Consider the following 27,702-nt stretch of genomic DNA (forward strand, 5'->3'; position numbering starts at 1 on the left):
TGGACTTGTAGGCTATAAAGTTTTACAGTTTTGTTTTTGAGTGCAGTTATGTAACCAAAAAAAATCTGCATTTGTAAGTTACAATTTCACGATAAAGAGATTGCACTTCAGTACTTGTATGTAGGGCTGCCCGGGGGGGGGGGGGGGAATATTTGCCCCAGGCCCCGGGCCCCACAGGGGCCCCCATGAGAATATAGTATTCTATAGTATTGCAACTTTTTTTTATGGAAGGGGCCCCCAAAATTGCTTTGCCCCAGGCTCCCTGAATCCTCTGGGCGGCCCTGCTTGTATGAGGTGAATTGAAAAATACTATTTCTTTTGTTTATCATTTTTACAGTGCATATATTTGTAATAAAAATAATAATATAAAGTGAGTACTATGCACTTTGTATTCTGTGATGTAAATTAAACCAATATTGAAAATGTAGAAAAATATCCAAAAATATTTAATAAATTTCAATTGGCATTCTATTGTTATAAGTGCGATTAATTGCGATTAATTTTTTTAATCACGATTAAGTTTTTTGAGTTAATCGTGTGAGTTAACTGTGATTAATGGACAGCCCTATAAAATACATAAAAGTTTTTTTAATCTGACTCAAAGTTTTTCTGTCTTCAGCTTTCCTCAAGTGCTTACAGAGATGGGCTCAGATCCCTTCAGAATACTATAATCCAACAAAAACAAAATTATATATAATTGCTTATTATTGAGGGATTTTTTTAAAAAGGAAAAATATCTTCTAGTTCCATCCTTTATACTGAATTACAACAGTATCTCTGCTTCCTAACTTTAAAATGAGATGATTGCCACCATTGTAAAGAGTGCTGTTTATGGATGAAAAGTTTTATGTTTTAGTAAGGCTTTTGACACTCTCTCACATGAGTATCCCTAGTTTGTTTATGACAAATATAATCTAAACTACCCTACTATAAGATGGATGCACAACTGGTTGAAAAACCATACTCAGAGAATAGTTATCAGTGGTTCACAGTTAAGCTGGAAGGGCATATCAAGTGGAATCCCACAGGGATCTGTCCTGCTTCTGAGTCTATTCAATGTCTTCATAAATGATTTTGATAGCGGCATAGAAAGGACACTTATAAAGTTTGCAGATGATACCAAGCTAGGAGGGGTTACAAGTGTTTCAGAGAACAGGATTAGAATTCAAAATGATCTTGAAAAACTAGAAAAAAATAGTCTGAAATAAACAGGATGAAATTCAATAAGGACAAATGCAAAGTACTACTTAGGAACTTAGGAACGAATAATCAGCTGCACAAATACAAAATGGGAAATGACTGCCTAAGAAGGAGTACTGTAGAAAAGGCTCTGGGGGTTATAATGGATCACAAACTAAATATGAGTCAACAATGCAATACGGTTGCAAAAAAAATAAACATCATTCTGGGACATATTACCAGTAATGTTATAAGCAACACACAAGAAGTAATTCTTCCACTCTACTCAGGACTGATAAGGCCTCAGGTGGAATACTGTATCCAGTTCTGGCACCACACTTTCGGAAAGATATGGACAAATTGGAGAAAGTCCAGCAGAGAGCAACACAAATTATTATAGGTCTAGAAAACATGACCTATGAGAAAAGATTGAAAAAATGGGTTTGTTTAGACTGGAGAAGAGAAGCCTAAGGAGGAACATGATAACTGTTTTCAAGAACGTAAAAGGTTTTTATAGAAAGGATAAATACCTGGGATACCGGCCGCCGGTCCCGCTCAGGCCGCAGCCAGTCTGGGGTTCCGGCCACCGGCCCCCTGCCAGCTGGGGTCCGGGCCACCAGCCTGCTCAGGCCGCAGCTGGTCTGGGGTTCCGGCCACTGGCCCTGCTCAGCTCGCTGCCGACCTGGGATACCAGCCGCTGGCCCCACTCACCTCTGCACTATTATTTACTTTACATACAACAATAGTTTAGTTATATAATATAGACTTATAGAGACAGACCTTCTAAAAACGTTAAAATGTATTACTGGCACGCGAAACCTTAAATTACAGTGAATAAATGAAGACTTGGCACCCCACTTCTGAAAGGTTTCCGACCCCTGGGTTAGACAAACACTGTCAGGGGAGGTCTATATTAGGGATTCTCAACGTCGGGCCGCCGCTTGTTCAGGGAAAGCCCCTGGCGGTCTGGGCCGGTTTGTTTACCTGCCGCGTCCACAGGTTCGGCCGATCGTGGCTCCCACTGGCCGCGGTTCACCGTCCCAGGCCAATGGGGGCTGCGGGAAGGGCGACTAGCACATCCCTCAGCCCACGCCGCTTCCCGCAGCCCCCATTGGCCTGGGACGGCGAACCGCGGCCAGTGGGAGCTGCGATCGGCCGAACCTGCAGATGTGGCAGGTAAACAAACCGGCCCGGACCGCCAGGGGCTTTCCCTGCACAAGCGGCGGGCCGGCTTTGAGAAGCACTGGTCTAGATCAGTGGCTCTCAATCTTTCCAGACTACGGTACCCCTTTCAGGAGTTTGATTTGTCTTGCATACCCCCAAGTTTCACCTCACTTCAAAACTACTTGCTTACAAAAATCAGACATGGAAATGCAAAAGTGTCAGAGCACACTCTTACTGAAAGATTGCTTACTTTCTCATTTTTACCATATAATTATAAAATAAATCAACTGGAATATAAATATTGTACTTACATTTCAGAGTATAGTATATAGAGCAGTATAAACAAATAATTGTCCATATGAAATTTTTGTTTGTGCTGACTTCACTAGTGCTTTTTATGTAGCCTGCTGTAAAACTAGGCAAATATCTAGATGAGTTGATGTATCCCCAGAAGACCTCTGCATAACCCCTGGGGTATGCATACCCCTTGTTGAGAACCACTGGTCTAGATAATATAGAGTCCTGCCTCAGTGCAGGGCACTGGACTAGATGACCTATCAAGGTCACTTCAAATCCTATAGTTCTATGATTTCTATGTACGTGCTGTGTATTATTATTAGAAAGCAGAATTTGGCTTATTCGTTACTACTGTACACTAGCAAAACTACTTGGATAATATCTCCCCACAGGCTTTAATATTTTCCTTCTCCCTCAGTGAACAAACTCTCTATCTGGTGTTACTTAGATCTCAGCTTACAAATCTTCTGATTAGCACCAGGGCCGGCTCCAGGGTTTTGGCCACCCCAAGCAGCCAAAAAAAAAAAAAAAAAAAAAAAAAAGCCGCGATCGCGATCTGCGGCGGCAATTCGGCGGGAGGTCCTTCGCTCCGAGCGGGAGTGAGGGACTGTCCGCCGAAATGCCGCCGAATAGCTGGACGTGCCGCCCCTCCCCAAAGTGGCCGCCCCAAGCACTTGCTTGCCAAGCTGGTGCCTGGAGCCGACCCTGATTAGCACAGAGAGTACCTCTCACTCATCACTTAGATCAGACACTAGTTTTACATCTCCCTCCTTTCAGACTGCAGAGGACTGTTTTCCTGTAGCTCCACATGTTTGAAGAAGTGCTATGTCAGGGTTATCCCTGCCTCTCCACCAAGTTATAAATCTCTTTGTAATTTCTTCCTGTTCCCCATGAAAAACTAGACATTTCAGTAAAAGAGACACTACCTTTTCTTGCTACAAATGCTTCTCTAGTTCTACTGTATTTTGCTTTACACCTTCCTCACTCATTTCACAGTTATATACCCTTTGAATTGCCCTCTGTGATATCCCGTACTTGCACTGTTGACCATCACTCGCTTATTCATTGCTTGTTGGCTCAGCTGGGCAGTCACACAATTAAGCCTTTGTTATGCTTTCAGACAGGCTGCAAGTCACAATACTGAAGCAGCACAAGGACTGCTTCCTCTGTTGGTATTCTTCTTCCATCATATCTAGAAAGATACAGTCCTAAATAAATGACATATATATACATGAAGTGCAAATGTAGTAATAATCCCTATTACAACACTGATTTATCTGGCTGCACAATGAAATGCTTTTTCTAGTGAACCAATTTGCACGTGCCATACACCAACTGAACACTCATGCTCTGAAGAGGTCAATCAGTACTGCTTTTAGTTTTTTAAGTTGGTCAACTGGGGAAAGACAGTTTGTTTACTTTGCACATTTCACCTGAGTTCAGGTTTCCTAAGCAAAGCCTTAGACGGTGGCAGGTGGTGTTTAATGAGTTGGGGTTTTCAGTTAAATTCCTCACTCCATTCCTTTCTTTGGCCAAACCAGATGTAATTCAATCGTCTCACAATTACTAAGCAATAAAAACAACACACAAATCATGGCTGAGGAGGTGGAAAGGTACAAGAATGCACACATCAATGCTCTCAGTCTGAATTGTCAAAGTTCAATTTAATATGCAGAATAACTACAATTGGCACGTGGGTTATTGATTATACCTATAACTCAGCTAGGCCCCAGTGCTGGAAACACCTACAAATGTAATTTACACATGTGGAGTCATATTTAACTCAATGGGATTATTCACATGCCTATACAGTTACTCATGGGTGCAAATGTTTGCAGGATCAAAGCCTAGTTGAGTGTCTATTATACAACAAAGTGAATGTTAAAACAGAATAAATCTCCATTAATCATAATTATTGACCCCTGTGGGCCAAATCCTCAGCTGCTGTAATGAGATATAGCTCCACTGAAGTCAGTGGAATCAAGTCCCCTTACACCAGCTGAAAATCTGTCTCAAAGAGCTGGTCATTGGACAAAACACAGGAAGTCAAGGGACTTGCAGTCTAAGCCAGTGGCTCTCAACGTTTCCAAACTACTGTACTTGTCAGGAGTTTGATTTGTCTTGTGTACTTCAAGTTTCACCTCACTTAAAAACTATGTGCTTACAAAATCAGACATAAAAATACGAAAGTGTCACAGTACGCTCTTACTGAAAGATTGCTGACTTTCTCATTTTTACCACATAATTATAAAATAAATCAATTGGAATATAAATATTTGTACTTACATTTCAGTGTATAGTATATAGAGCAGTATAAACAAATCATTGTCTGTATGAAATTTTTGTTTGCACTGACCTCTCTAGTACTTTTCAGATAGCCTGTTTTAAAACTAGGCAAATATCTAGATGAGTTGATGTACCCCCTGGAAGACCTCTGCATACACCCAGGGGTACACGTACCTGTGGTTGAGAACCCTTGATCTAAGCTATATATTATTTATAGTTTATTTTACTTGAAGTTAAAATGAGGCTTCCAGACCCTTAGATGGTGAAATGAAATATATCTCTTGTAGTAGAAAATAAGAAAAACTTTATTTGGGAGTTTGCTTGAGAGAAAAGTGTCTCAGTGGAAGTAGAGTAGCTGGATTGATTGTGGGAGGATTAGACAGTCACAGTGGGAGTAGATGAGTATATAGTTTGTCACAGGCAGGGGCTCATCTAAGTAGGAGCCGTGAGGGAGCAGAAAAGCCTCATGCATATCTTGTTTTACCATGTCTCATATCCTAAAGGTTTCAGAACTATATAACCATGGAGTATCTACATAATTCAATCATTTTATTGTATTCTCCATGGACCTGCACTGAAATAGTTTTGCTAACTAAATTTCACTTAGTACTAGCCTAAAAGTGGCCCTTAATCGTGTCAGATAAAGCTTGCGTTAAAGCAATTTTGCCACTGTTTCTTCATGTCATAGAGTGAAATATATATTAAAAAAATAATACAGCTATTGCAAACTGATGTGTACCAAATTTCAACTGATCTTTGAAATAGTTAAGATATATTAAGAATATAAGACCAGCCATACTGGGTCAGACCCATGGTCCATTTAGTCCAGTATCCTGTCTTCCGACAGTGGCCAATGCAAGAAGCTTCAAAGGGAATGCATAGAACAGGGCAATTATGAAGTGATCCATCCCCTATCACCCAGGTCTAGCATCAGGCAATCAGAGGCTTAGACACAAACAGAGCATGGGGTTGCATCCCTGACCATTTTGGCTAAAACCATTGATGGAACTACTCTGCATGAACTTATCTAATTCTTTTTTGAATCTGCTCATAGTTTAGGCCAGGGGTTCTCAAACTGGGGGTTGGGACCCCTCAGGGGGTCATGAGGTTATTACATGGGGGGTCGCGAGCTGTCAGCCTCCACCCCAAACCCTGCTGTGCCTCCAGCATTTATAATGGTGTTAAATATATAAAAAAGTGTTTTTAATTTATTAGGGGGGGGAGGTTGCACTCAGAAGCTTGCTATGTGAAAGGGGTCACCAGTACAAAAGTTTGAGAGCCACTGGTTTAGGCCTTCACAACATCCCCCGGCAATGAATTCCACAGGTTGACTATGTGTTGTGTGAAGTAATAATAAATATAATTTACCCAATTATGACCAAATACCCATTTACCCAGATTGTTTGCTTATTTTCATATGGAACTGGAGACTCACAGATTAGAGCAGCACATTAGATGGCCATACATTAGATGCCACTGCATTTGTCAGAGTACTCAAAGAGCTTCTTTAAGATCAGTTATGGCTAGAAAGGAAAATATGTAAAAATGGAATAGCATCTTTTTACTGAAACAAAACAGTTTTTTGTCTCTGTTCTGCTCATATCTGCTTACTTTTGGGGCAAAAAATAACTCTTTACTCCTGTTAACAATGCAGAGCCAATACAGCTACAAGAGAATGAGCTACATTTTATTCTGGCTCATGCATTATCAACAGAATTGTTAACTTAGGTTTAGTTGCAAAATCTTTATTACTGATTATCCACAAACCTGAAAGAAGAGGGTTTGACTGTCAGATCCCAGGATGAGTTTAAGGAACAAAACCTTTAAGACTGGGCAGATCTGATATGGAGTCAGACACAAGCACCAATTATGCCACTGTTTAAAGTCCCTTTTTAGGGCAGAACCACACTTTAATAATAATAGAATAGATAAGCCATATATACTGAAGTGGAAAGATTTAAACAACTTACTGTGTTCCTTTCCAAGGAAGGTGGATCAAGAGAAGGTTGTATTGGTCTCTGGGGTGAGACAGTTTTTGAAGGCTCTTCTTTAGAGGCCTATGACTAACCTATAACTCAAAATGTTATTCATTTTCCTTCCTGTTCATGTGTCATAAAAAGATGTGGCATCAAATACATTGTCTTGTGGATCATTGTATATTATAGATGTTCCAGTTCCTGTTACATCTACATTCCTTTGTAAGAGTATGATTTATTTCTTTAAACACTCTCCCATCTTAAAATGTCAGCTATTTCCTGCACTTATACACAAAAATGTTTAACTTCCAAAAGGTACTGAAGTTCAGGAAAATTCTGACTGTATACACTACACATTTGCCAATGACTTTTTGAAAGGTATTCTACTCCACCCACTCTCCTCAGCTCTCCAGCATAAATCTATTTTATGAGTGCTTTGCACTAAGGTCATTAAGAAGATCAAAAGGATGCATGACTTTGAAAAACAAAGAACGCAAACTGAATTTTCTAAAGATTTATTCTTACTCAAGGAGCAGCTTTGATTCTCAAGGGTTACCACTTGTGGCATACAGGATACTTGTTGAGAATAGGGAAATGGGATTTAAAGGCTAACTTTCAGCTGTCTCCACCAGCTGAATATTGCAGCCTTTTGTAAATAACATCTTTCCAAATAATTCAACCATTAAAGGATTTTTGGTAAATTGGGGAAACACTATTTTTACTTTAGTGGATTCAGGACTAATTACTTACAAAACTATACTGCACTACCCCAGATGGATATCCCATAAAGTGCTATCAATAAACTGCACAAAATTCTCCAGTAAAAAACTGTCTCCTTAATGTCACTGTTTTTCTTTTAAAAAAAGATTAACTAAGTTATTGTGAAGACATGTACCTTCCATCTGGAAGAGATCAACTAAGTCTGATCATTTGACTATGCATAAGACTCCCTCACTATGGAGGACCCTATACAAAGAAAGACCTGTGGTGCCCCAGTGTAACTCCCTCAATATATCTTAATCAAACTTTAAAATCCCAGTTCTTTGCCTGCCTCTGATGCCATGGCCTTGGTGAGGAGGTAACTCTCTTAATTTGCTTGTAAGGCTTTGAACCAGCTCCTATATGGATGCATCTAAAACATTATAAAGGGAAAAGGCAACAGCAAGGAAATATATTCAACTTCTTAAACAACAACCAGCTAAGACAACAGCTGAAGTGCGACAAAGGAGAGCCACCTAAAATGATAGTTGTGCAACATATATTCAGAGAAGGACAACAAGAAATGAAAGAGTACTATTAGTGGGATGGTAGTTGGTGTGTCAAGAAGAGCGTGAATAAAGGTACTGGAATGAGTGGGGTCCTCTCCACCCACACAGGGGCCTAAGGTCAGCATTGCTGATAGCAGCACATTCGTGACTTTTATCAGCTCATAAAAGCAACCACAATCTTTTCAGGATTGAGTCATTTAAAAAAAAAAAGAAAAGAAACATGTAACCCTGATGTATTCTATTATGACAATGTAACATATTAAATAAAATTATAAACATGTTCAAGTGTGGTTTAAAACATGTTCAAGTGTGGTTTAAAACATATTCAAGTGTGGTTTAAAAGGTGACACTGTCTTTGAGTGATTTCATCCAAATTAAATGTGCTCACATTACAAGTAAAAATATGATTTATTTTACCTGCCAGCCTTGCAAGTTAATATAATACAAAGTAAGAGTTATACCAACACGACATGACTCCTCTAAGAAACTGTAATTGTTATGTGCAACACTGCTTCAGTACAATGTTACTGCTCCCACGGTTTTCTGAGACAGTGTTTAAAGTAAAACAGTTCCTTCACTATCAATTGTGTTAAAGCTGGGCACACTATGTATTTGAAAGAAGAACTTGATACAGTTCATTATTATACCTCTCTCCACCGTGATACATAAAATAAAAAAATAAAACAAGGATAGAGTTTAAAACTATGTAACAAAGGGCCAGATTTGTAAAGATAATTAGGTGTCTAAAGATTCAGAGAGGTATGTAGGCCTCTCCCTGCATCTTTAGGTACCTAAATACCTTTAAAAAAAAGAACAGGAGTACTTGTGGCACCTTAGAGACTAACAAATTTATTAGAGCATAAGCTTTCGTGGGCTACAACCCACTTCTTCGGATGTGGGTTGTAGCCCACGAAAGCTTATGCTCTAATAAATTTGTTAGTCTCTAAGGTGCCACAAGTACTCCTGTTCTTTTTGTGGATACAGACTAACACGGCTGCTACTCTGAAACCTAAATACCTTTACAAATCTGGCCCAACCTTCCAACAGTAATTATAATAATTTAATAAAATAAAAGCTTTTATTATATATTTAGAAAGGAAGTTAGTTTAGCTGCCCTCTGTAGCTACCTGTGGAATATAACTCAAAATGCATCTCCAATTGCCTTGTTTGGGTCTTCAATTACTTAGGCCTGGTGTATACCTAAAATTTACATTGACCTAGCTACCTCGCTTGGTGGTGTGAAAAAATTCATACACCTGAGATGGGTAGTGAATCCAAACTAAACCCCAGTGTAGATACCACTAGGGCAATGGAAGAATTCTTCCACCAGCCTAGCTACTGCCTCTCAGAGGGTTGGATTAACTACAGTGATGGGAAAAACCCCTTCCGTAGTTGTAGCAAATGTCTACACCACAGTGCTACAGTGGCACTACTGCAGTGCCATAGCTGTGCCCCCATAGTGTCTATAGTGAAGAAAAGCCATTAGATTGTAAGCTCTTTGGGGGAGGAACAATCTGGTTCATATTTGCACAGCACCTAGCACAAGGGTGTCCTGGTCCACGATTGGGACTCCTAGGTACTACTGCAATACATATAAATAAATAACCAACTGCTACATCTATTTTGGATTTAAAAAAGTCATGAAGGCAACAAGGAAGTATAAAGTTAGTCTATGTTATCAGATGAAAAAATATTACATTTCCCAACATTGCCCACAGAGTGGGTGGGGGGAAGTTGGACAGATAATTTTAAATGAATTCCGATGATGAATTATTATTGTTTGGCTGTCTTCCCCACATCCTCCACCCCTTCATATTTGCATGCCAACAAACATTTTAAGATAACTTTGATCTGTTTGCTTGTTGAACTGACTGTTTAATAGAGTCTTTAAATAATCCAGGGACAATTGGAAGATTTAGGTTGCCAAAGATGACTTTGTATTAGGGATGTAAAAGTTTAACCGGGTAACCGATAAGCTTGATGCTTATCGGTTTCTATTAACGATTCAACTCTGCCCAGGTTCCCGGCTGCCGAACTGCATGCCTGGGGACCTGGCTGCCAGCCCCGCACCTGGGGTCCCGGCTGCTGCCATGCCTGGGGCTCTGCTGCTGCCAGCGCCCAGCATCCTGACGGGCCCGGCGTCCCAGCTGCTGCCCTGTGCAGAGCCCCGGGGCGGGCCGGCAGCTAGGACCTGTGGTACGGAGCTGGCAGTCAGGACCCCTGGTGTGGGCAGCAGAGCCCCGGGCATGGAGCCAGCAGCCGGGACCCTGGGCACGGGGGGCTGACAGCGGGGACCCCGGGTGTGCTGGGCGCGGGGCTGGCAGTAGGGATTCCTGGGTGCAGGGCCAGCAGCAGGGATCCCACCTTAAAGGTGGGGGGTGCTGCAGCACCCCCCACACCCCTTAGTTCCCCGGATAAATGTTTAACTGTGTAACCGATAGAATTTTAATCAGTTACACGTTATTGTTTTTACATGTTATTTACATCCCTACTTTGTATAAATATTATATATTCTAAACAGCTTGCCATATAGGTCCCAACCTTGCAATCACTTATAATTGTAAGCTATCCTACTGCATAAATGTTTGCAGGATCATTGCTTTCATCAATAAGTTATCTTTACTGATGATATCATTAAGAAAATACAGTTGTTGGGTCATTTTTAAAGCCAGTTTAATTATTATTTTAAAAATGTGATTCTGGTTGCATTTGAAATACCAGTCCTTAATGAGACACAATAATAGACTAAAAAGACACAGGGAGTATTTTTTAATTTTAAAAAATTAGAAGTTTCAAAGTGTCAGAACTAGATAAGCTGTAGGATGATTAACTATAGGAACCAATGTTACTATTAAAACAAACAACATTTACATGCACAGCCACCTAAGCTTCATTACATCATGGAAAGTAATATGATTGGTATATTTAAAGGCGCATTGTCGGGTGAAATAGGGTCGCAAATTTAGATATTGTAAAAACAGTGTTTAACAAAGCCTGGGGCTAATGAAAACAAGAGAAAGTTTCCATGAAATTAAAGCAGTTTACAGTGGAAACAGCTTTCCTTACACAAACAAACAAGTCCCCTGCCAGATACCAAAGACAACTTGAAAATCAAGCTAGAGACAATCACCCCCATTGTCAAAACCCCAAACACCACCCATCCCTCTCCCCCGCCCCTAAATCCAAGACCCACCTCTGCTGCCAATAATCCGAACCACAGTTCCTCCACCCTCCTCCCTCACCCTAGGTCTAAAACCATCCGGGGCGCTGGAACAATTTGTGTGTGTGTGTGGGGGGGGGGGGGGGTTTGAGAGCCATTGAACCAAACTAACAACAAGGAGTCCGGTGGCACCTTAAAGACTAACAGTTTTATTTGGACATAAGCTTTCGTGGGTAAAAAACCTCACTTCTTCAGATACATGGAGTGAAAGTTATAGATGCAGGCAATATATAATGACACATGAAGAGAAGGGAGTTACCTCACAAGTGGAGTACCAGTGTTGACAGGGCCAATTCGATCAGGGTGGATGTAGTCCACTCCCAATAATAGATGAGGAGGTGTCAATTCCAGGAGAGGCAAAGCTGCTTTTGTAGTGAGCCAGCCACTCCCAGTCCCTACTCAAGCCCAAATTAATGGTGTTAAATTTGCAAATTAATTTTAGTTCTGCTGTTTCTCTTTGAAGTCTGTTTCTTTAGTTTTTTTGTTTGAGAATAGTGACCTTTAAATCTGTTGTAGAATGTCCAAACTGTAAACCCTGCATATGATGGAAACCACTTCAAGCCAGGGTGCAGCAAGACCCCCAGTTCCAGCACCTAAGCCTCCATCCTCGGCCACCCAAGGCCACCCCCACCTCCATCATTCCAGCCTTGCCCTTGAGTCTAATCACAGCTCCCTCCCCATCACCTTCAAAAAAAAATCTTCCTGCTCTATGGTTCCTCTAACTCCCTAGACTATCACCTTCCCGCCTCTTCATCTTCACTTCCGGCCCCTCTAGCCGCTGTGTGCACTCCTCTCCCTGGCTGGCTAGCCAGGGCGCGGAGTTGGGGAGTCCCCTCGCGCGGCGCAGAACGTTGGGGGCGTGTCAGCTCTGGGGCAGGGGGCCTGGCTCTAGTTAGTGCTGAGCCGCGAACACCTAGGGGCCGCGCGCGTGGGGGCGAGCCGAACGGGGGGGGAAAGGTTCTGTGAAGCGGCACCACCCTGAGGCGCGGGGGGAGAGCAGGCAGCTGAAGCACCCGGAGGGGCAGGAGAGCAGCACTTTGAAGGGGTGGCGGGGGGGCAGCACCTTGAGGGAGAGTGTGTGTGTGGGAGGAAGCAGAACACCCTGAGGAGGAGGAGAGCAGCATTGGGGGAGGGGAGCAGTACCTTGAGGGCGAGTGTGTGTGTGGTGGGGAAGCAGGACACCCCAAGGTGGGGAGGGGAAAACCGCACCCTGAGGGGGGAGAGGGGGAGCAACCCCCCAAGTGGCAGTGATTGTGCATTTTATGGGCATAGTGGGTGCATTAATGCTAATTGTGGCCTTGACCCACCCAACCCCGGGTACTTTCAGCCTGAGACCTGAACATTTTGACTGGTTCAGAGGCATTTAGCAGTAAACTCTGTAGTTTTCTCACATTAGCAGCTGCCTGGAATGGGGCCTTCCATCCCTTCTGGAACATAGGCTAGAACTGGACTTGTGTTCCCTTTGCTCTTACTTAGGAGCCACTCCATGGAAGCAGGAATGAAACTGTTGTTCTCGTGCTCTGGTGCAGTGTGAGGGCCTCTTTTCTAGTTAACCGGTTGTACCCCCTTGGTGGTATACTTCATTCCTCTCCCCAGAGCTTGCCTTATGTGTGTCCAAGGGGTGAGAAAGATAGAAATGTCAGAAGAAGTTGGGGCTCCCAGGAGCCCCGCCTCAGCAGCTGGAGGTCATGTCCCCTTTCTGCACGAAGAACTGTGTGACCGTGATTCTGTACCTGCCAAGTGTAAATGGCCAGCAGCTCCATCACCTCCCGTACCAGACAATCCCCAGCTGCAGTCCAGAGCATCATTGGACTCTATAATCGGGGAAGGATGTAGAATTCAAGTGGTATGTTTCTCATTCTTACACTTACACGCTTGAGTCTTCTATTCTTGGTGGTCATCCTAAGAATTTGTAAAGAATTATTCCTTTTGTGTCCAGATCCTTCTTTGCATACTTACACCAGTTGTCCCTTTGAAGGGGAGAGTACTCACTTACGGAAAGCAAGCAGGATTTTGGCCCTCTCTTTTTACAACATTTGTACTTACAGAGAAAAGGAATTGCTCTGTTATGGCTGGACATACCCCTGTCTCATCACTGAATATGAAAGGACGTTGCCCAAAGTTTCTTATAGCAATTGTTTATTTTGTATTCTGTACTCTTTGTAAGGTGTTTCTTTTGTTTGTTTTGAAGGGGGGGGAAGTGTTTTCTTTTATTGACATAGCTGTTTCGGTTAAAAAATAACAGTAGTTTGTATTTTGCTCTACTGAAACAAAACAGTGCACTAGGAAAAAAAACAAAACAAAGATCTTTAGACATCTAAAAGCTCTTCTCCCCACTGATTCTAACAATATAAAGTCAGATCAAATGTTGAGGCCTAAAAACCTTACTAACTTAATTTGAAATAAATGGCCGACCTGTGGAAGACATTTGCCACAACTCATGCATTCTTTCCAAGGGTGAAGGACTGAAGTGGCTTGGAATACAGAATGATGTGTTAAAGAAAACCCATGCTTGTTTTCAAAAATTGACATTTGTTTCTGATGGGTAAAATTTTCAAAAGCGCCTAAGTGTCATTGAAAGTCAATGGGACTTAGGCTCCTAAATCAGCTAGGCACTTTTGAACTGTTACTCTCTGTTTTTAAATCTCAACTTTTAAAGAGAGGATAGGGACAGGAAAATAAGGCTTTTTTAATGCAGAATCAGGGGCACTTGAACAGACTGCCATTTTTTCAGTTCCTTTGCTTTTCTTTGGTTTTGTAAGAGGTGTATTATTTTCAGTATTCTAATTCATGAAAACATGACTTGTTTGGTTTAGTGACATTTGTAGAAGTAGTGGGGACTTATCATATAATAATCATTTAGTGTTTTTCATCCATAGATCAAAATGCATTTTACAAGGAGTTAAGTTTCATTATTCTCATTTCAGGGATGGGAAACTGAGGTTTAGAGCAGTTAGAATCCAAAACCACACAGGTCCTTTTTCAAAGCTTATTAAGTCTATGGAAAAACTCATATTGTCTTAAAAGGCTCTGGATAAGTTCCGCATTGTATAAGTGGCAGAGTTGGGTGTGAAACTCAGGTCTCTTGACTCCCAGTCTTGTGTCCTATCCTCTGGATGTGGTGTGAAGTTTCTTCAAGCTTACAGGTCCTTAAAATACTCTCTTGTTGGATTCTGCTACAAATCAATGCCAACTAATGATGATATGGCTGATTACAATTTAAACACTTGTGAACTGAACTTGAGATGACAATGAATGTATAAGCTATTTGCAAGACTCCTGTATGTGCCCCTGGAGAGATGTTCCCATATAATTACTTTGAAAGTGCATGTAATGTATTCCTATAGTGAGAAATGTTAGAGCCTCTGAATGAAATTTGCTGCTTTGCATGGTTTATTTTCTCACTTTAACTGAAGCACTTTAACTGGAACACCTGCTTTAGCATTTGTAGTATGGGGTCATTGCCAAATTCAACTTGTAAACCAAGTTAAAAACTGAGAAAAATGAACTGAGGGAAAAATGAAAGCGTTGGATTGTGATATTTGTAACCTCTGTCTCTGGACTTGAGTGGGTCCTGGCAACCACAGAAAACCAGCAAACTGAGTAGGGATGATAGGACCTGAAGCAATGGCACAAAACCCCAAAGTCAGTAGTCACTGTGAACTGGTTCATAATCATGTATGTACTGTTATATATATACACATACATTTAATACTTCTTTCTTGAGCCTTTTGCTCAGAGGTATCCTCAGGGATTCCACTACTGCACTTAGTTTGGCAGGCATCTATCTTGCTTTTGCTGTGGTGGTTCTGAGGACAGGAAACTTGATCACAGTGATTTTTTTAAAATAGTATTTTAAAAACATAAACATAAACTATTGTGCAGAGCGCCAAGCACCTTGATGGTGCTGGTGGTTGTTTACAAATTTTGTAATACAGGCCTCACCATTGAAGTGCTGCTTTTGCAATTTTTGCCTGTTCATATTGAATGTAAGAGTGTTTGGGTAATATAACACCTTGCCTTTCTACTTTTGTTTAAACATAAAATCCAAGAAAAATATAGACAGATTCAGCTAATGCATTTTATGTGAATTTTTTTAAATAGTCAAATTAGTGGTGATAGAGTAGTCAGCCAAACAAATTTTGCGTTGAGGTTAGTTGGTTAGAAAATGTTTGAGAACCACTGATTTGCATGGATGTATTGTGGCTAGTTAATGCTACCACTAAGCCTATCAGAAGACTTGTGGAGAGTACTTTTCCTTTTTAAAAAATATAACAACAATGGGTTAATGTGGTGTCAAACTATGAAGTTTTATTCTAATTGCCATCTTGGGAGTACTAAAATCCTTAGTGAATTGGATGTATTGACTGAGTCAGACTGTGTAGTGTAGCATTAGCAGTTGCTTTTGAAACAATCTCAGGTTTCTGCTTATGTGCTTGGCAGTCTCAAAGTACTAATGTGAAGCAAAGCTCTTTAATCTCAAAACTTCGTTTCTTAATTTGCATGCCATATAATTCTTTGTCTTCTATGTGATATTATTAATAATTTTATCAAAGCAGAGGACCAAACTTATTTTTTTAAAAATTTAAGAAAAGCAGAGAAGGCATTATTGTGCAAACACAGCCCTCCCACCTGTTTGAAATACCACTATTCCCTAGTAAAACACCCTGTTGAAAACTAGGAGGTGAGTTCATTCATAGAGCTTGATTCCCTAGCATCTGGGAATTTAGAATTAGGTTTAGAAAATATAAAGTCTGAAATGAATATCACTTTGTATTTTGCTGTGAAATACTGGACAACTTCATATTTGCCACTCATAATATCAGGCCATACGCTTTATCAAGCCTAAAGTAGATGCATTTTGACAGGTTTCAGAGTAGCAGCCGTGTTAGTCTGTATCCGCAAAAATAACAGGAGTACTTGTGGCACCTTAGAGACTAACAAATTTATTAGAGCATAAGCTTTCGTGGGCTACATCCGAAGAAGTGGGTTGTAGCCCACGAAAGCTTATGCTCTAATAAATTTGTTAGTCTCTAAGGTGCCACAAGTACTCCTGTTATTTTTGTAGATGCATTTTGTGCATATAGAGATGTGTGTATAGATAAACACCCCCCTCCCCCATACACATAACCCAGACCATTGCTAATTCCATTTTAATATTTTTCTAATGTTTTTGCTTTCTTCTTAATTCTAATATAGTGATGACATGAATTAATATTTGAAAGAAACATGGTCTTGCAGTTAAATCACGGGGATCTGGATTCTGTTCCTGGATTCTTCCACAGACTTCCTGTGGGACCTTGGACAAGTCATTCAACCTCTTTGTTTCAGTTTCCCCATCTATAGAATGATAAAATGGTGACAATACTTATTTCCCAGAAGTGATGAGAGGATTAATTCACTTATGTGGTAAAGTTCAGTAATTTTTGTTAGGTCTGTGGAGGGAATGTGCTAGTGAAGTGCAAAGTTATGATACACATGATTGTTGTGTAGACATATATTGCATTACTCAAAAAAACTACTCAGAAGTTAGGAAATGCCAGAGTTTATTCAGTCCTCTTGTGTGTATTGCATTACAATACAGTCTTTAATTACATGATCACATACCGTTTTTTTCCACAGGACCCCTGTCTCATTCAGTGCACAGAGTGAATGGTAGTCACTTAATGAGTAGCTATTCAGTAATTTGTTCAAATGTTGAAAGTATGGCCCCAGATCTTATTTACTGCACACTATTCAAACCATGCTTTGAAGACAGAATTATTAATTTCCTCGTAGACTTTTCTATGATGTTAAATACTCTGAAAAATCAGGTTCTAGGTGTCTCAGAGTGGCAGAGTCCAGGAAAGCTTTAAGTGAGCACTCCATGCATTCAGCTGTGCCCTATCAGTGCGGGAGGACTGCATGAGCTCGGAAAACATGTCATTGCGATAACCTCAGGGATGGAGATGATAGGGGGAGCATAGAAACATTTGCACCTGAGGGGGGATAAAAAGGGAGAGTAAAATTTAAGATGATACATTGCTGAGAACAAAAGGGGGACTCTTTCACAGTGAATCAAGCAATTCACAGCAGGCAGCACATGTGCTTTAGGTACAAGGTCGCATTTTGCCTTTTATATTGAGCGCCTGCCAGTATGACGCAGGAACTCTGTGGTAAAGGCAGGAATAGAATCCAGTTCTCCAGGGCATCATTCAACTACCTTCATCTCCTTTCTCTTCCTGCAATCCTCTGCCTCATCATTATACACCTATACAATTTAATTTCTCATCATTTGTAATTCACAGATAATTTTAAAAAATTTAAATAAGTTCTACATTTTATACATATATGGCCCACACATATAATAGTTGATGCAATGAGAGAGGCAATTTTGTAACTGGTGGAGTGAAGAAGTCTCTTTGATATGTACTTAGAAGTAGCCTCTCTCAACAGTACGTTGGCCAAGTATTACAAAGGATTTCTGAGATGAGATATGTAAGTTGCCTACATTACGGATAAAAATTCAAACTGGGTAGCTGGGATAGAGAAAAATAGAGGACCCCTCTGAACTGAGAGAAGATGGAGGTAAAATGGTGAGGTTGAGGATAAGTTAAGAGACTGGAGACGACAATAAGTAGTGCTGCGAGTAAATAACTGGTGGTGTAGACATTTTGTTTGCTTTTTGTTCAAAGAATTTTCAAAGAAATACAGCCACAGAAACTAACACATAATGGGTTTTGAGGAGTAAAAAAATAATTAAAGCTTGGTGGAGAAGAAATACCATTTACTTGTGAAGGAAATAGCAGTTTTCTTTTTTATGGCCAATGTACATATTTGGTGAAAGGGTATGCAAGGATCAGGCCCTTTCCTTTTTTTAATGAATATTCTTTGGCTAAACAGCAAATAAACAAGGAGAATGGATGCTTTCATGTTTTATAATGTTTGTGTGTTCTCTGTTTGTTCATTGTAGTCTGTTATTCTGCCTGTTCACAATACTGAATGTTGGTTGGATGAATGCTTGAAGTCAGTTGTGGAGCAAGATTTTGAAGGTACCATGGAGTTGTCTGTGTTTAATGATGCTAGTAAGGTATGTATATTTTATATTTAGTTTTAAAATATTATCTAACCTAATTCTTGTAAGAATTTTTATTTACTTTCGCTTACCCTATAAGTTAAAATTGATGCCTCTATGTCATCACTTTCTCAGGACAATTCAATTAATATAATTGAAAAATGGAAGTTCAAGTTAGAAGATGTGGGTATTCGGGTTGTCATTGGTGGTCATGATTCACCTCAACCCCAAGGAGGTATGTTGTTGAATAGTGATTTTAAAGAATGGCTAAATAATTTGGTTTGGCGGGCACACTTTATTGTTAGTTTAAGAATGGTCTCTGCAGTAAGCTGGAATTGCTATAGAAAATCATTTTCTGGAGATCCACATTCAGAGGCACAGCCCAAATAAAGACAGAATTTGTCCCTACTTTTTGATGTTAGTGGAAGTTGTCTGTACATGCAGGAAGATGGAATATGGCTTAATTATTTATACTTTACTCAGCAAAAGTTTTTTGTTTATAATGAATTAACAGTGTTGCCAACTCCTGCAATTTTTTATAAATCTGGTGATACGTGGTGGTGTTCTTAACACCCTTGGTCCTGGATACAAATGATTACATGAAAACAACAATGAGTCCGGTGGCTCCTTAAAGACTAACAGATTTATTTGGGCATAAGCTTTCGTGGGTAAAAAACACCACTTCTTCAGATGCATGGAGATGATTACATGAGTATCTCAGCTTTCATTTAAAAAAAAAGTAAGTTTCTAGGCTGCAGAGTTGCAGAGAAAACCCTGAATATGTGACCTGAGTGTACCCAAAAGGTTTAGAAAGCAGAAGGCAAAAGTAAAAAGAACTGCAAATTTTAGTTTTTAAAATATCATGATTTTTAAACCTATCTCATGTTGTTTTGCAGCCAGACTCATGATTTTTAAACACTTGGGGTTTGCAGTACTGTATACATTTAGTCAGATGCATTGGATCTTATAATGCTGGGCAGTAATACAGTTCTTTTAGTTAGTTAGTTGAACTAATTTATTTTTTCAGTATGTGTTCTTGGGAACAAAGACTATTTTCATGTATAATGTAATTTAATTTAAAGGCTTTGTTATGGGAGGGATTTGTCCTTTTCCACAGCCTTTGTTGCAGAGCATGAAGATGCTAGGCCTATTTTGTGTGTTAGTTCCAGTACTTGAATGACTCTAAATATGGTTACATTTGGATCCAAGTCAGAAATAAAGAAGTGGCTCTGAAGTGGAGTCATCATTGGCTGGTAAATAACAAATTCAAGTTTTATTACCAAGGTCGACTACTATAGAATGAAGATAGGCTGAGCCCTGGTCTACACTACAGGGTTAGGTTGAATTTAGCCGTGTTAGGTCGATTTTATAATGAATGTGTCTAAACAAGTAACCCTGTTCCTTCGACCCAAAGGGCTCTTAAAATCAACTTCTGTATTCCTCCCCAGCGAGGGGAGTAGTGCTAAAATCAACCTTGCTGGGTCGAATTTGGGGTAGTGCAGACGCAAATCGACGTTATTGGCCTCCGGGAGCTATCCCAGAGTGCTCCAATTTGACCGTTCTGGACGGCACTTTCAACACCGATGCACTAACCAGGTACACAGGAAAAGCCCCGGGAACTTTTGAATTTCATTTCCTGTTTGGTCAGCGTGGTGCGCTCAGCAGCACAGGTGACCATGCAGTCCCCCCAGAATCGCAAACGAGCTCCAGCATGGAGCGAATGGGAGACACTGGATCTGATTGCTGTATGGAGAGAAGAATCTGTGCAGGCAGAACTCCGATTAAAAAGAAGAAATGCTAATATATATATGCCAAAATTGCACAGGGCATGATGGACAGAGGCTACAACAGGGACATACAGCAGTACCGCGTGAAAGTCAAGGAGCTCAGGCAAGCCTACCAAAAGACAAAGGAGGCAAATGGTCACTCTGGATCAGATCCCCATACATGCCGCTTCTATGATCAGCTTCATGGCATTCTGGGGGGGGACCCTACCACTACCCCACCACTGTCCGTGGACACATGCAAGGGGGGAGTCTCACGCAACACGGAGGAGGATTTTGTGGATGATGATGAGGAGGAGGAGAATGTGCAGCAGGCAAGCGGAGAATCCGTTCTCCCCAGCAGTCAGGACCTTTTCATCACCCTGGAGCCAATACCCTCCCAAGGCAGGATCCCCGACCCTGAAGGCGGAGAAGGCACCTCTGGTGAGTGCACATTTGTAACTACAGTACAGGGTTTAAAAGCAATAGTGTTTAATGTTTGATATGCCCTGAACACTTGGGGTGCATTCGCGGCCAGTATAGCTACTGGAAAAGTCTGTTAACGTGTCTGGGGACGGAGCGGGAATCCTCCAGGGACATCTCCATGAAGCTCTCCTGGAAGTACTCTGAAAGCCTTTCCAGAAGGTTTCTGGGGAGGGCTGCCTTATTTCGTCCTCCATGGTAGGACACTTTACCACGCCGAGCCAGTAGCAAGTAGTCTGGAATCATTGCAGCACAAAGCTTGGCAGTGAATGGTCCTGGGTTTTGGTCGCATTCAAGCAACATTCGGTCTATATCTTTCTGTGTTAGCCTCAGGAGAGTGATATCATTCATGGTCACCTAGTTGAAATAGGGGAATTTTTGTAAGGGAACAGTAAAAGGACCCCGTTCATGCTGGGCTGTTTGTGCTTGGCTAAAAGGGATCATCCCTGAGAATAGCCACTTGGTGGGGGGAGGGGTGAAGGGATCATCCCAAATAGCCACGTGGAGGGGTGGGGGGAAGTGTGTGTTGCACATCCACCCGAAAACCACAGCCCCTCCTTTTAAATGGCAAACCCAACCGGCATTGCTTGCTATGGGAAAGGAGGGCGCTGCAGTTTGAAACCATTCCCACATGTTATGAAGGCATTAGAAGCCAAACCTGCCGGGGCAGCTCTATGTTTTTTGCCGCCCCAAGCACAGCAGTCAGGCGGCTTTCAGCGGCATGCCCACGGTCACGCGGATTCAGCGGCGTTTCTGCAGGTGATCTGCCGGTCCCGCGCCTTCGGCGTACCTGCTGCCGAATTGCTGCCAAAACAGCGGGACCGGCAGACCTCCTGCAGGCACGCTGCCGAAGGCAGCCTGACTGCCGCCTCACGGCGACCGGCAGGCCACCCCCCGCGGCTTGCCGCCCCAGGCACGCGCCTGCTGCGCTGGTGCCTGGAGCCGCCCCTGAAACCCGCATACCATGGCTGCCTGGAAACCGAATTCTGTTGCCCAGCTGTGTGTGATGTCACCATACTGGCAGGCGCTCAATATAAAAGGCAAAATGCGACCTTGTACCTAAAGCACATGTGCTGTCTGCTGTGAATTGCTTGATTCACTGTGAAAGAGTCCCCCTTTTGTTCTCAGAAATGTATCATCCTAAATTTTACTCTCCCTTTTTATCCCCCCTCAGGTGCAAATGTTTCTATGGTCCCCCTATCATCTCCGTCCCTGAGGTTATTGCAGATTAGAAGGCGAAAAAAATGCACTCACGATGACATGTTTTCCAAGCTCATGCAATCCTCCCGCACTGATAGGGCACAGCTGAATGGATGGAGGCATTCAGTGGCAGAGTCCAGGAAAGCATTAAGTGAGCATGATGAGAAGAGGCAGGATCCAATGCTGAGGCTAATGGGGGAGCAAATGGACATGCTCAGGCGTCTGGTGTAGCTGCAGGAAAGCCAACAAGAGCACAGACCGCCGTTGCATCCACTGTACAACCGCCTGCCCTCCTCCCCAAGTTCCATATTCTCCTCACCCAGATGCCCAAGAACACGTGGGGGACCCTCCGGGCACCCAGCCACTCCACTCCAGAGGATGGCCCAAGCAACACAAGGCTGTCATTCAAACAGTTTTGATTTGTAGTGTGGCTACAATAAGTAATGTGGCCTTGTCCTTCCCTACTCCCCTTCTTCCCCACCCCACCCGGGCTACCTTATCAGTTATCTCCCTTTTTTTAAAATTAATAAAGAAAGAATGCATGGTTTGAAAACAATAGTGACTTTATTTCCTTTGCCAGCTGTGATCAAAGGGGGGAGGGTTGTTGTCTTACAGTGAATTAAAATCAACAAAGGGGTGGGTTTGCATCAAGGAGAAACACACAGCTGTCACACCGTAGCCTGGCCAGTCATGAAACTGGTTTTCAACACCTCTCTGATGTGCAGCGTGCCTACCTGTGCTCTTCTAATCGCCCTGGTGTCTGACTTTTCAAAATTGGCAGCCAGGCGATTTGCTTCAACCTCCCACCCTGCCATAAACATCTCCCCCTTACTCTCACAGATATTATGGAGCACACAGCAAGCAGCAATAACAATGGGAATATTGGTTGCGCTGAGGTCTAACCTAGTCAGCAAACAGCGCCAGCGAGCTTTTAACCATCCAAAGGCACATTCTACCACCATTCTGCACTTGCTCAGCCTATAGTTGAACTGCTCCTTACTACTGTCCAGGCTGCCTGTGTATGGCTTCATGAGCCATGGGAGCAAGGTGTAGGCTGGGTCTCCAAGGATAACTATTGGCATTTCAACATCCCCAAAAGTAATTTTCTGGTCTGGGAAGTAAGTCCCTTCTTACAGCTGCTCAAACAGCCTGGAGTTCCTAAAGATGTGAGTGTCATGCACCTTTCCCGGTCATTCCACGTTGATGTCGGTGAAACGTCCCTTGTGAGCCACCTGTGCTTGCAGTACCATTGAGAAGTACCCCTTGCGGTTTGTGTACCGGTTGGCAAGGTGGTCCGGTGCCAAGATAGGGATATGCGTTCCGTCTATTGCCGCACCAAAGTTAGGGAAACCTATTGCAGCAAAGCCATCCAGTATGACCTGCGCATTTCCCAGAGTCACTACCCTTGATAGCAGAATGTCAGTGATTGCATTGGCTACTTGAATCACAGCAGTCCCCACAGTAGATTTGCCCACTCCAAATTGATTCCCGACTGACCGGTAGCAGTCAGGCGTTGCAAGCTTCCACAGGGCTATCGCCACTCGCTTCTCAACTGTCAGGGCAGGTCTCATCTTGGTATTCCTGTGCTTCAGGGCGGGGGAAAGCAACTCACAGAGTTCCAGGAAAGTGGCCTTACGCATGCGAAAGTTTCACAGCCACTGGGAATCATTCCATACCTGCAACACTATGCGGTCCCACCGGTCTGTGCTTGTTTGCTAGGCCCAGAATCAGCGTTCCACTGTATCAACCAGCCCCACTGCCGCCATGATGTCCCAATTGCCACATCCTGTGCTTTCAGGAACGTCTGTGTCCATGTCCTCCTCACAATCGTCCTCGTGCTGCCATCTCTTAGCCAGGTTCTGCACATACTGCAGTATAATGTGCGAGGTGTTTACAATGCCCGCAACAGCAGCGGTGAGCTGAGCGGGCTCCGTGCTTGCCGTGCTATGGCGTCTACACGGGTAACCCAGGAAAAAAGGCGCGAAATGATTGTCTGCAGTTGCTTTCACGGAGGGAGGGAGGGGAGACTGACGGCATGTACCCAAAACCACCACGACAATGTTTTTGCCCCATCAGGCATTGGAAGCTTAACCCAGAATTCCAATGGGCAGCAGAGACTGCGGGAACTGTGGGATAGCTTCCCACAGTGCACCGCTCTGTGAGTCAATGCTAGCCACGGTAGTGAGGACACACTCCGTCAACTTAATGCACTTAGTGGGGACATACACAATTGACTGTATAAAATCGATTTCTAAAAATGGACTTCTATAAAATTGACCTAATTTCGTAGCGTAGACATACCCTTAGGGTATGAACTGTAAAGCTTTTGAGTTGAGTTTTAAACCTAGCTTTCTTTTTCTATGATGTGGAAGAAAAGACAGAGTAGTTGCTTTCATGAGGGGGAACAGAACAAAATACCTTTTAATAAATGTCTTCTAAAATTTATCTGTTGATTTGTTCATTAAGAAAGTTTTAATTTGTTAGTTAGGAATTCCATCTAATTTCACTAACTGTACATCTATAGCCTGTAGTGTAAATGTTTATAGGGGTACTGTGTATTCTCTGATTGATCTGCGTATCTATCTGTCATCATTGTTAACATGAATTAAATGTACACATTATATAGGTGGGGAAGCAGTCTCCTAGTAGTTTGTTTTTCTTTTACTCATACTGTTTTTTTTTTTCACAGTTCATTTTTTGCACACAATCTTACTTTTTGTCCAATTCTTATATTTTAAGCATGTTGCTGTGTGAGGCTTTTGGTGTACAGTAGAATCAAAGTTTGCTTCTCTTATCAAATACAGTTTTTTTAAATTTTTGACTAATAATTTGTTATAAAAGTTAAGAATTAAATCCTCCTTAGGATTCCAGTTTGTTGATAATATTTTCAAGATACATCTCTAATTTTCAAATTTGCTGAAGAGGTTCTGTACCGCTTAGTTTGTGGGTTAAAATCCTAACATCGGTATCCACCCCCTTCCCTGTTACCCATATGCTCCCAGGTTACATCACAGTTGGAAATTAAAAGACTGTAGCTTTATTTACCACAGACTGATGTTTTACAAGATTTTTTAATAGAGCATTTACCCCAGTAGTGAAAGTACTCAGTAGATATATAATTCATTCCTTTTGTACGGGAGCAACCTTCTAGGTCTGCAGTCAGCATCCAACTCTATTGAGTTGGTAAAAATTGCCATTGGTTATTTGCATGGCAAGCAGTAATGCCTTCCTCCTCCATTAATATAATTCTTAATTGGGTTTTCTTCCCTTTCCATTCTCATGTGTGATGAGTTAGCCACACTACCCTCCAAAGATAGATTGTTGTGTCACTGAGTAGAGTTTTTAAAACATCCCTATTTCATTGCATCTGGATACTCTTTTAGCGTTGCAATTTGTGTGTTCTGTTTGGAAGAGATGCAGACACTGCTTAAGAAAGAAGCAAAGTAATCCCATCTAATTATGCTGTATTTAAATGTAAACCTTAATCATATCACCTGCAGATGTACCGCTCAGCCCTCCATCATTGTAGAATGAGACATTGATCCCTGCAATGCAGTTCACATCATTGTTACTCTTCTTGTCTTCCCCCTCACTTTTCTCTGTCCATTCCCTCTTCTGTGTTCCACCCAACTATGTATAACTTTGCTCATGCTGTTCCCACACTTGGCAGTTCACTTCTCTTTCTGATCTCTTCTTCAGTTTGACTAACACACAAGAGCAGAGAACAAAGTGGAAGACTGGTCAGAAGAACAGGGAGGAGGAGGATGGTGTGCTGATAGTCTCTGTGGGAGCTGAATAGGCAACACCCCTGTAAGGCAGGATTTAGTGACACTGGATGGATGGAGGGCTGGGGACAGAAAATTGACCTTATATTGCAGGACATTTGTTTGCCAATAATTTGAGAGGCATAATTTTGGAACATTTTGAAACCGTTTCTACTTCCTTTGATGAAGCAACCTGTTTGCAGCCCAAAAGAAACCTGTACTCATTCTAGGTGATATAGTCCCATTCAAGAAAGGCCTGATTTTATTTCAGGTAATTTTTAATTTCCAAACAATTTTGGTGCCAGTATATGTAAATAAATTAATTCACTGTACAAACAAAATTTTATCTATGAATGACAAAAACTCCTCTAGTTTTAGCAAACAAAACGTAAGCAAAAGGTGTGTTCATGTACATCACATTAAATAATAATAAAACAAAATAACCTGTTTTTTAAAACCAAGTGTATTATGTAGGAATCAATGTTAGATCACTATTCAAATAAGGACCTCTCTTGTTTTAGAGGTTGTTACATTTGGGGAGTCAGGATAGTTTGAAATCTTTATTATCCTTTTGTCTTCAGTGATTTATTTTGGTATGTTTATGAGTAGTTACAACTGGAAGGAATATTTCCTGGTTAAAGCCCCAAAACAGAAACAATGTGGCAGTCGGTATTCAAGTCTTGGACTATTTATATGGGATTAAAATTCATTTCTGATTCTTTTCTATCATGTAAAAGAAAAAGGGGGGGGGGACTAAAAAAAGAAAGGGTCACTGGCTTAAAAAAAAAAATCCTTTTTCTTTCCAAGAGCAAGGAATGTTAATATCTCACTGAGGCTTAAGTTTTTACTGTTGTGACCATAGTAACAGGCTCTTTTCACCAAGTAAGCAGGCATTACAAAAGAGAGTTCTGGCACAAACATTTGATTTTCTTCAGTACTGTAATATTAAAGCAAATTCTTTGCTTATGCCAAACACAGGATTCATTGTGGGAAACCAATTTTCAATATCTAGTTTCCCCAGGGAGTTAAATCTCTTCTTAAATCACAAAATTAACATACCTTTTTTATTCTTAAGACACTGTTGTTATAAGTAACTGTTTAATAAAATTCCAGACGTGTTTTAATCTAGAAAAAATATTTTATACCTTTTTTGATATAACATTTTATACTTCAAATTTTTCCCTAAAAGATTTGATTTAAAAGCAGAATCTTAAAGATTTCAGAAAGTTCCTTATCTTTGAATCTTTTAACTTTCATCTTGAAGTTGAGTCACCTTGCCTTTTTTTTTTTCTTGATCACTGCTTCCTTCGACTTCAGTCATTTTACAGTGATGACTATTGAAATATCATATTAATAATGAATGAAATATGTATATAGGGTTAGTTACTGCTGATCCTGGTAGAATAGTTATTGATCCAGTGCGGGGATTACGAGTGCAAGGTCAACTCCATCCTACTCTTTTTCCCTTTCCCTTAGGAGAGAACTGTTTAAAAACTATGGATTCTCCTGTTTGGCATGTCCAGACTTGCTAATTTGCTTTAGCTGTTTCTTACTGAAGCTGCGGATGCCAGAAATTCAACTCTAGTCTTGTGAGAGCTGTTGAATTTACCAACTGGTTTTGTCTTATGAGTTACAATTACATATATGAGGTGTTAAAAACAACTCATTTAGGTGTAACCTTGAGTGCTACTGTACTGTTGGTGGGTGGGCCAACATGCTCCCAGGAGGTAGTGGAAAATGCAGACAGGAAATGATCTCTTCGCTCTGAATTCTCAGGAAGAATGATGAAGGACCTATCTGTACTGTACTATAATTGACTCATGGAAGTTTGTAAAAGCACAGTTATTCCTTGATTGACTTTCAGTATCAATCTGTCTGTATTACTAGTTCAGAGCTCTAGCCTGGTTAGGGAATATGCTTAAGGTCCCATAGAAAGTAATTTCTGTAAACATTGATCAAGGAACTTTATTAGAATAAGATGAGGTATTATCCTTAAAGATACTCTGTGTCTGTGCTTCACTTTAAAGCCATTAATGTCTACCTGCTGT

General features: G+C 41.4%; 1 protein-coding gene across 1 annotated transcript in view; it reads left to right on the top strand.

Annotated features, from left to right (window-relative positions):
• The first annotated feature begins 13,026 nt into the window (after positions 1–13,026).
• B3GNTL1 (UDP-GlcNAc:betaGal beta-1,3-N-acetylglucosaminyltransferase like 1) overlaps positions 13,027–27,702 on the top strand; it is a 342,640-nt gene continuing 327,964 nt past the window's right edge. The window contains exons 1-3 of the mRNA XM_065415053.1: positions 13,027–13,236; positions 18,343–18,459; positions 18,580–18,679. Coding sequence (XP_065271125.1) covers positions 13,027–13,236; positions 18,343–18,459; positions 18,580–18,679 — 427 coding nt within the window. The remainder of the gene's footprint in view (positions 13,237–18,342; positions 18,460–18,579; positions 18,680–27,702) is intronic.

This window comes from Emys orbicularis, chromosome 13 (genome assembly GCF_028017835.1).
Source record: "Emys orbicularis isolate rEmyOrb1 chromosome 13, rEmyOrb1.hap1, whole genome shotgun sequence".
Taxonomy (NCBI): Eukaryota; Metazoa; Chordata; order Testudines; family Emydidae; genus Emys; species Emys orbicularis.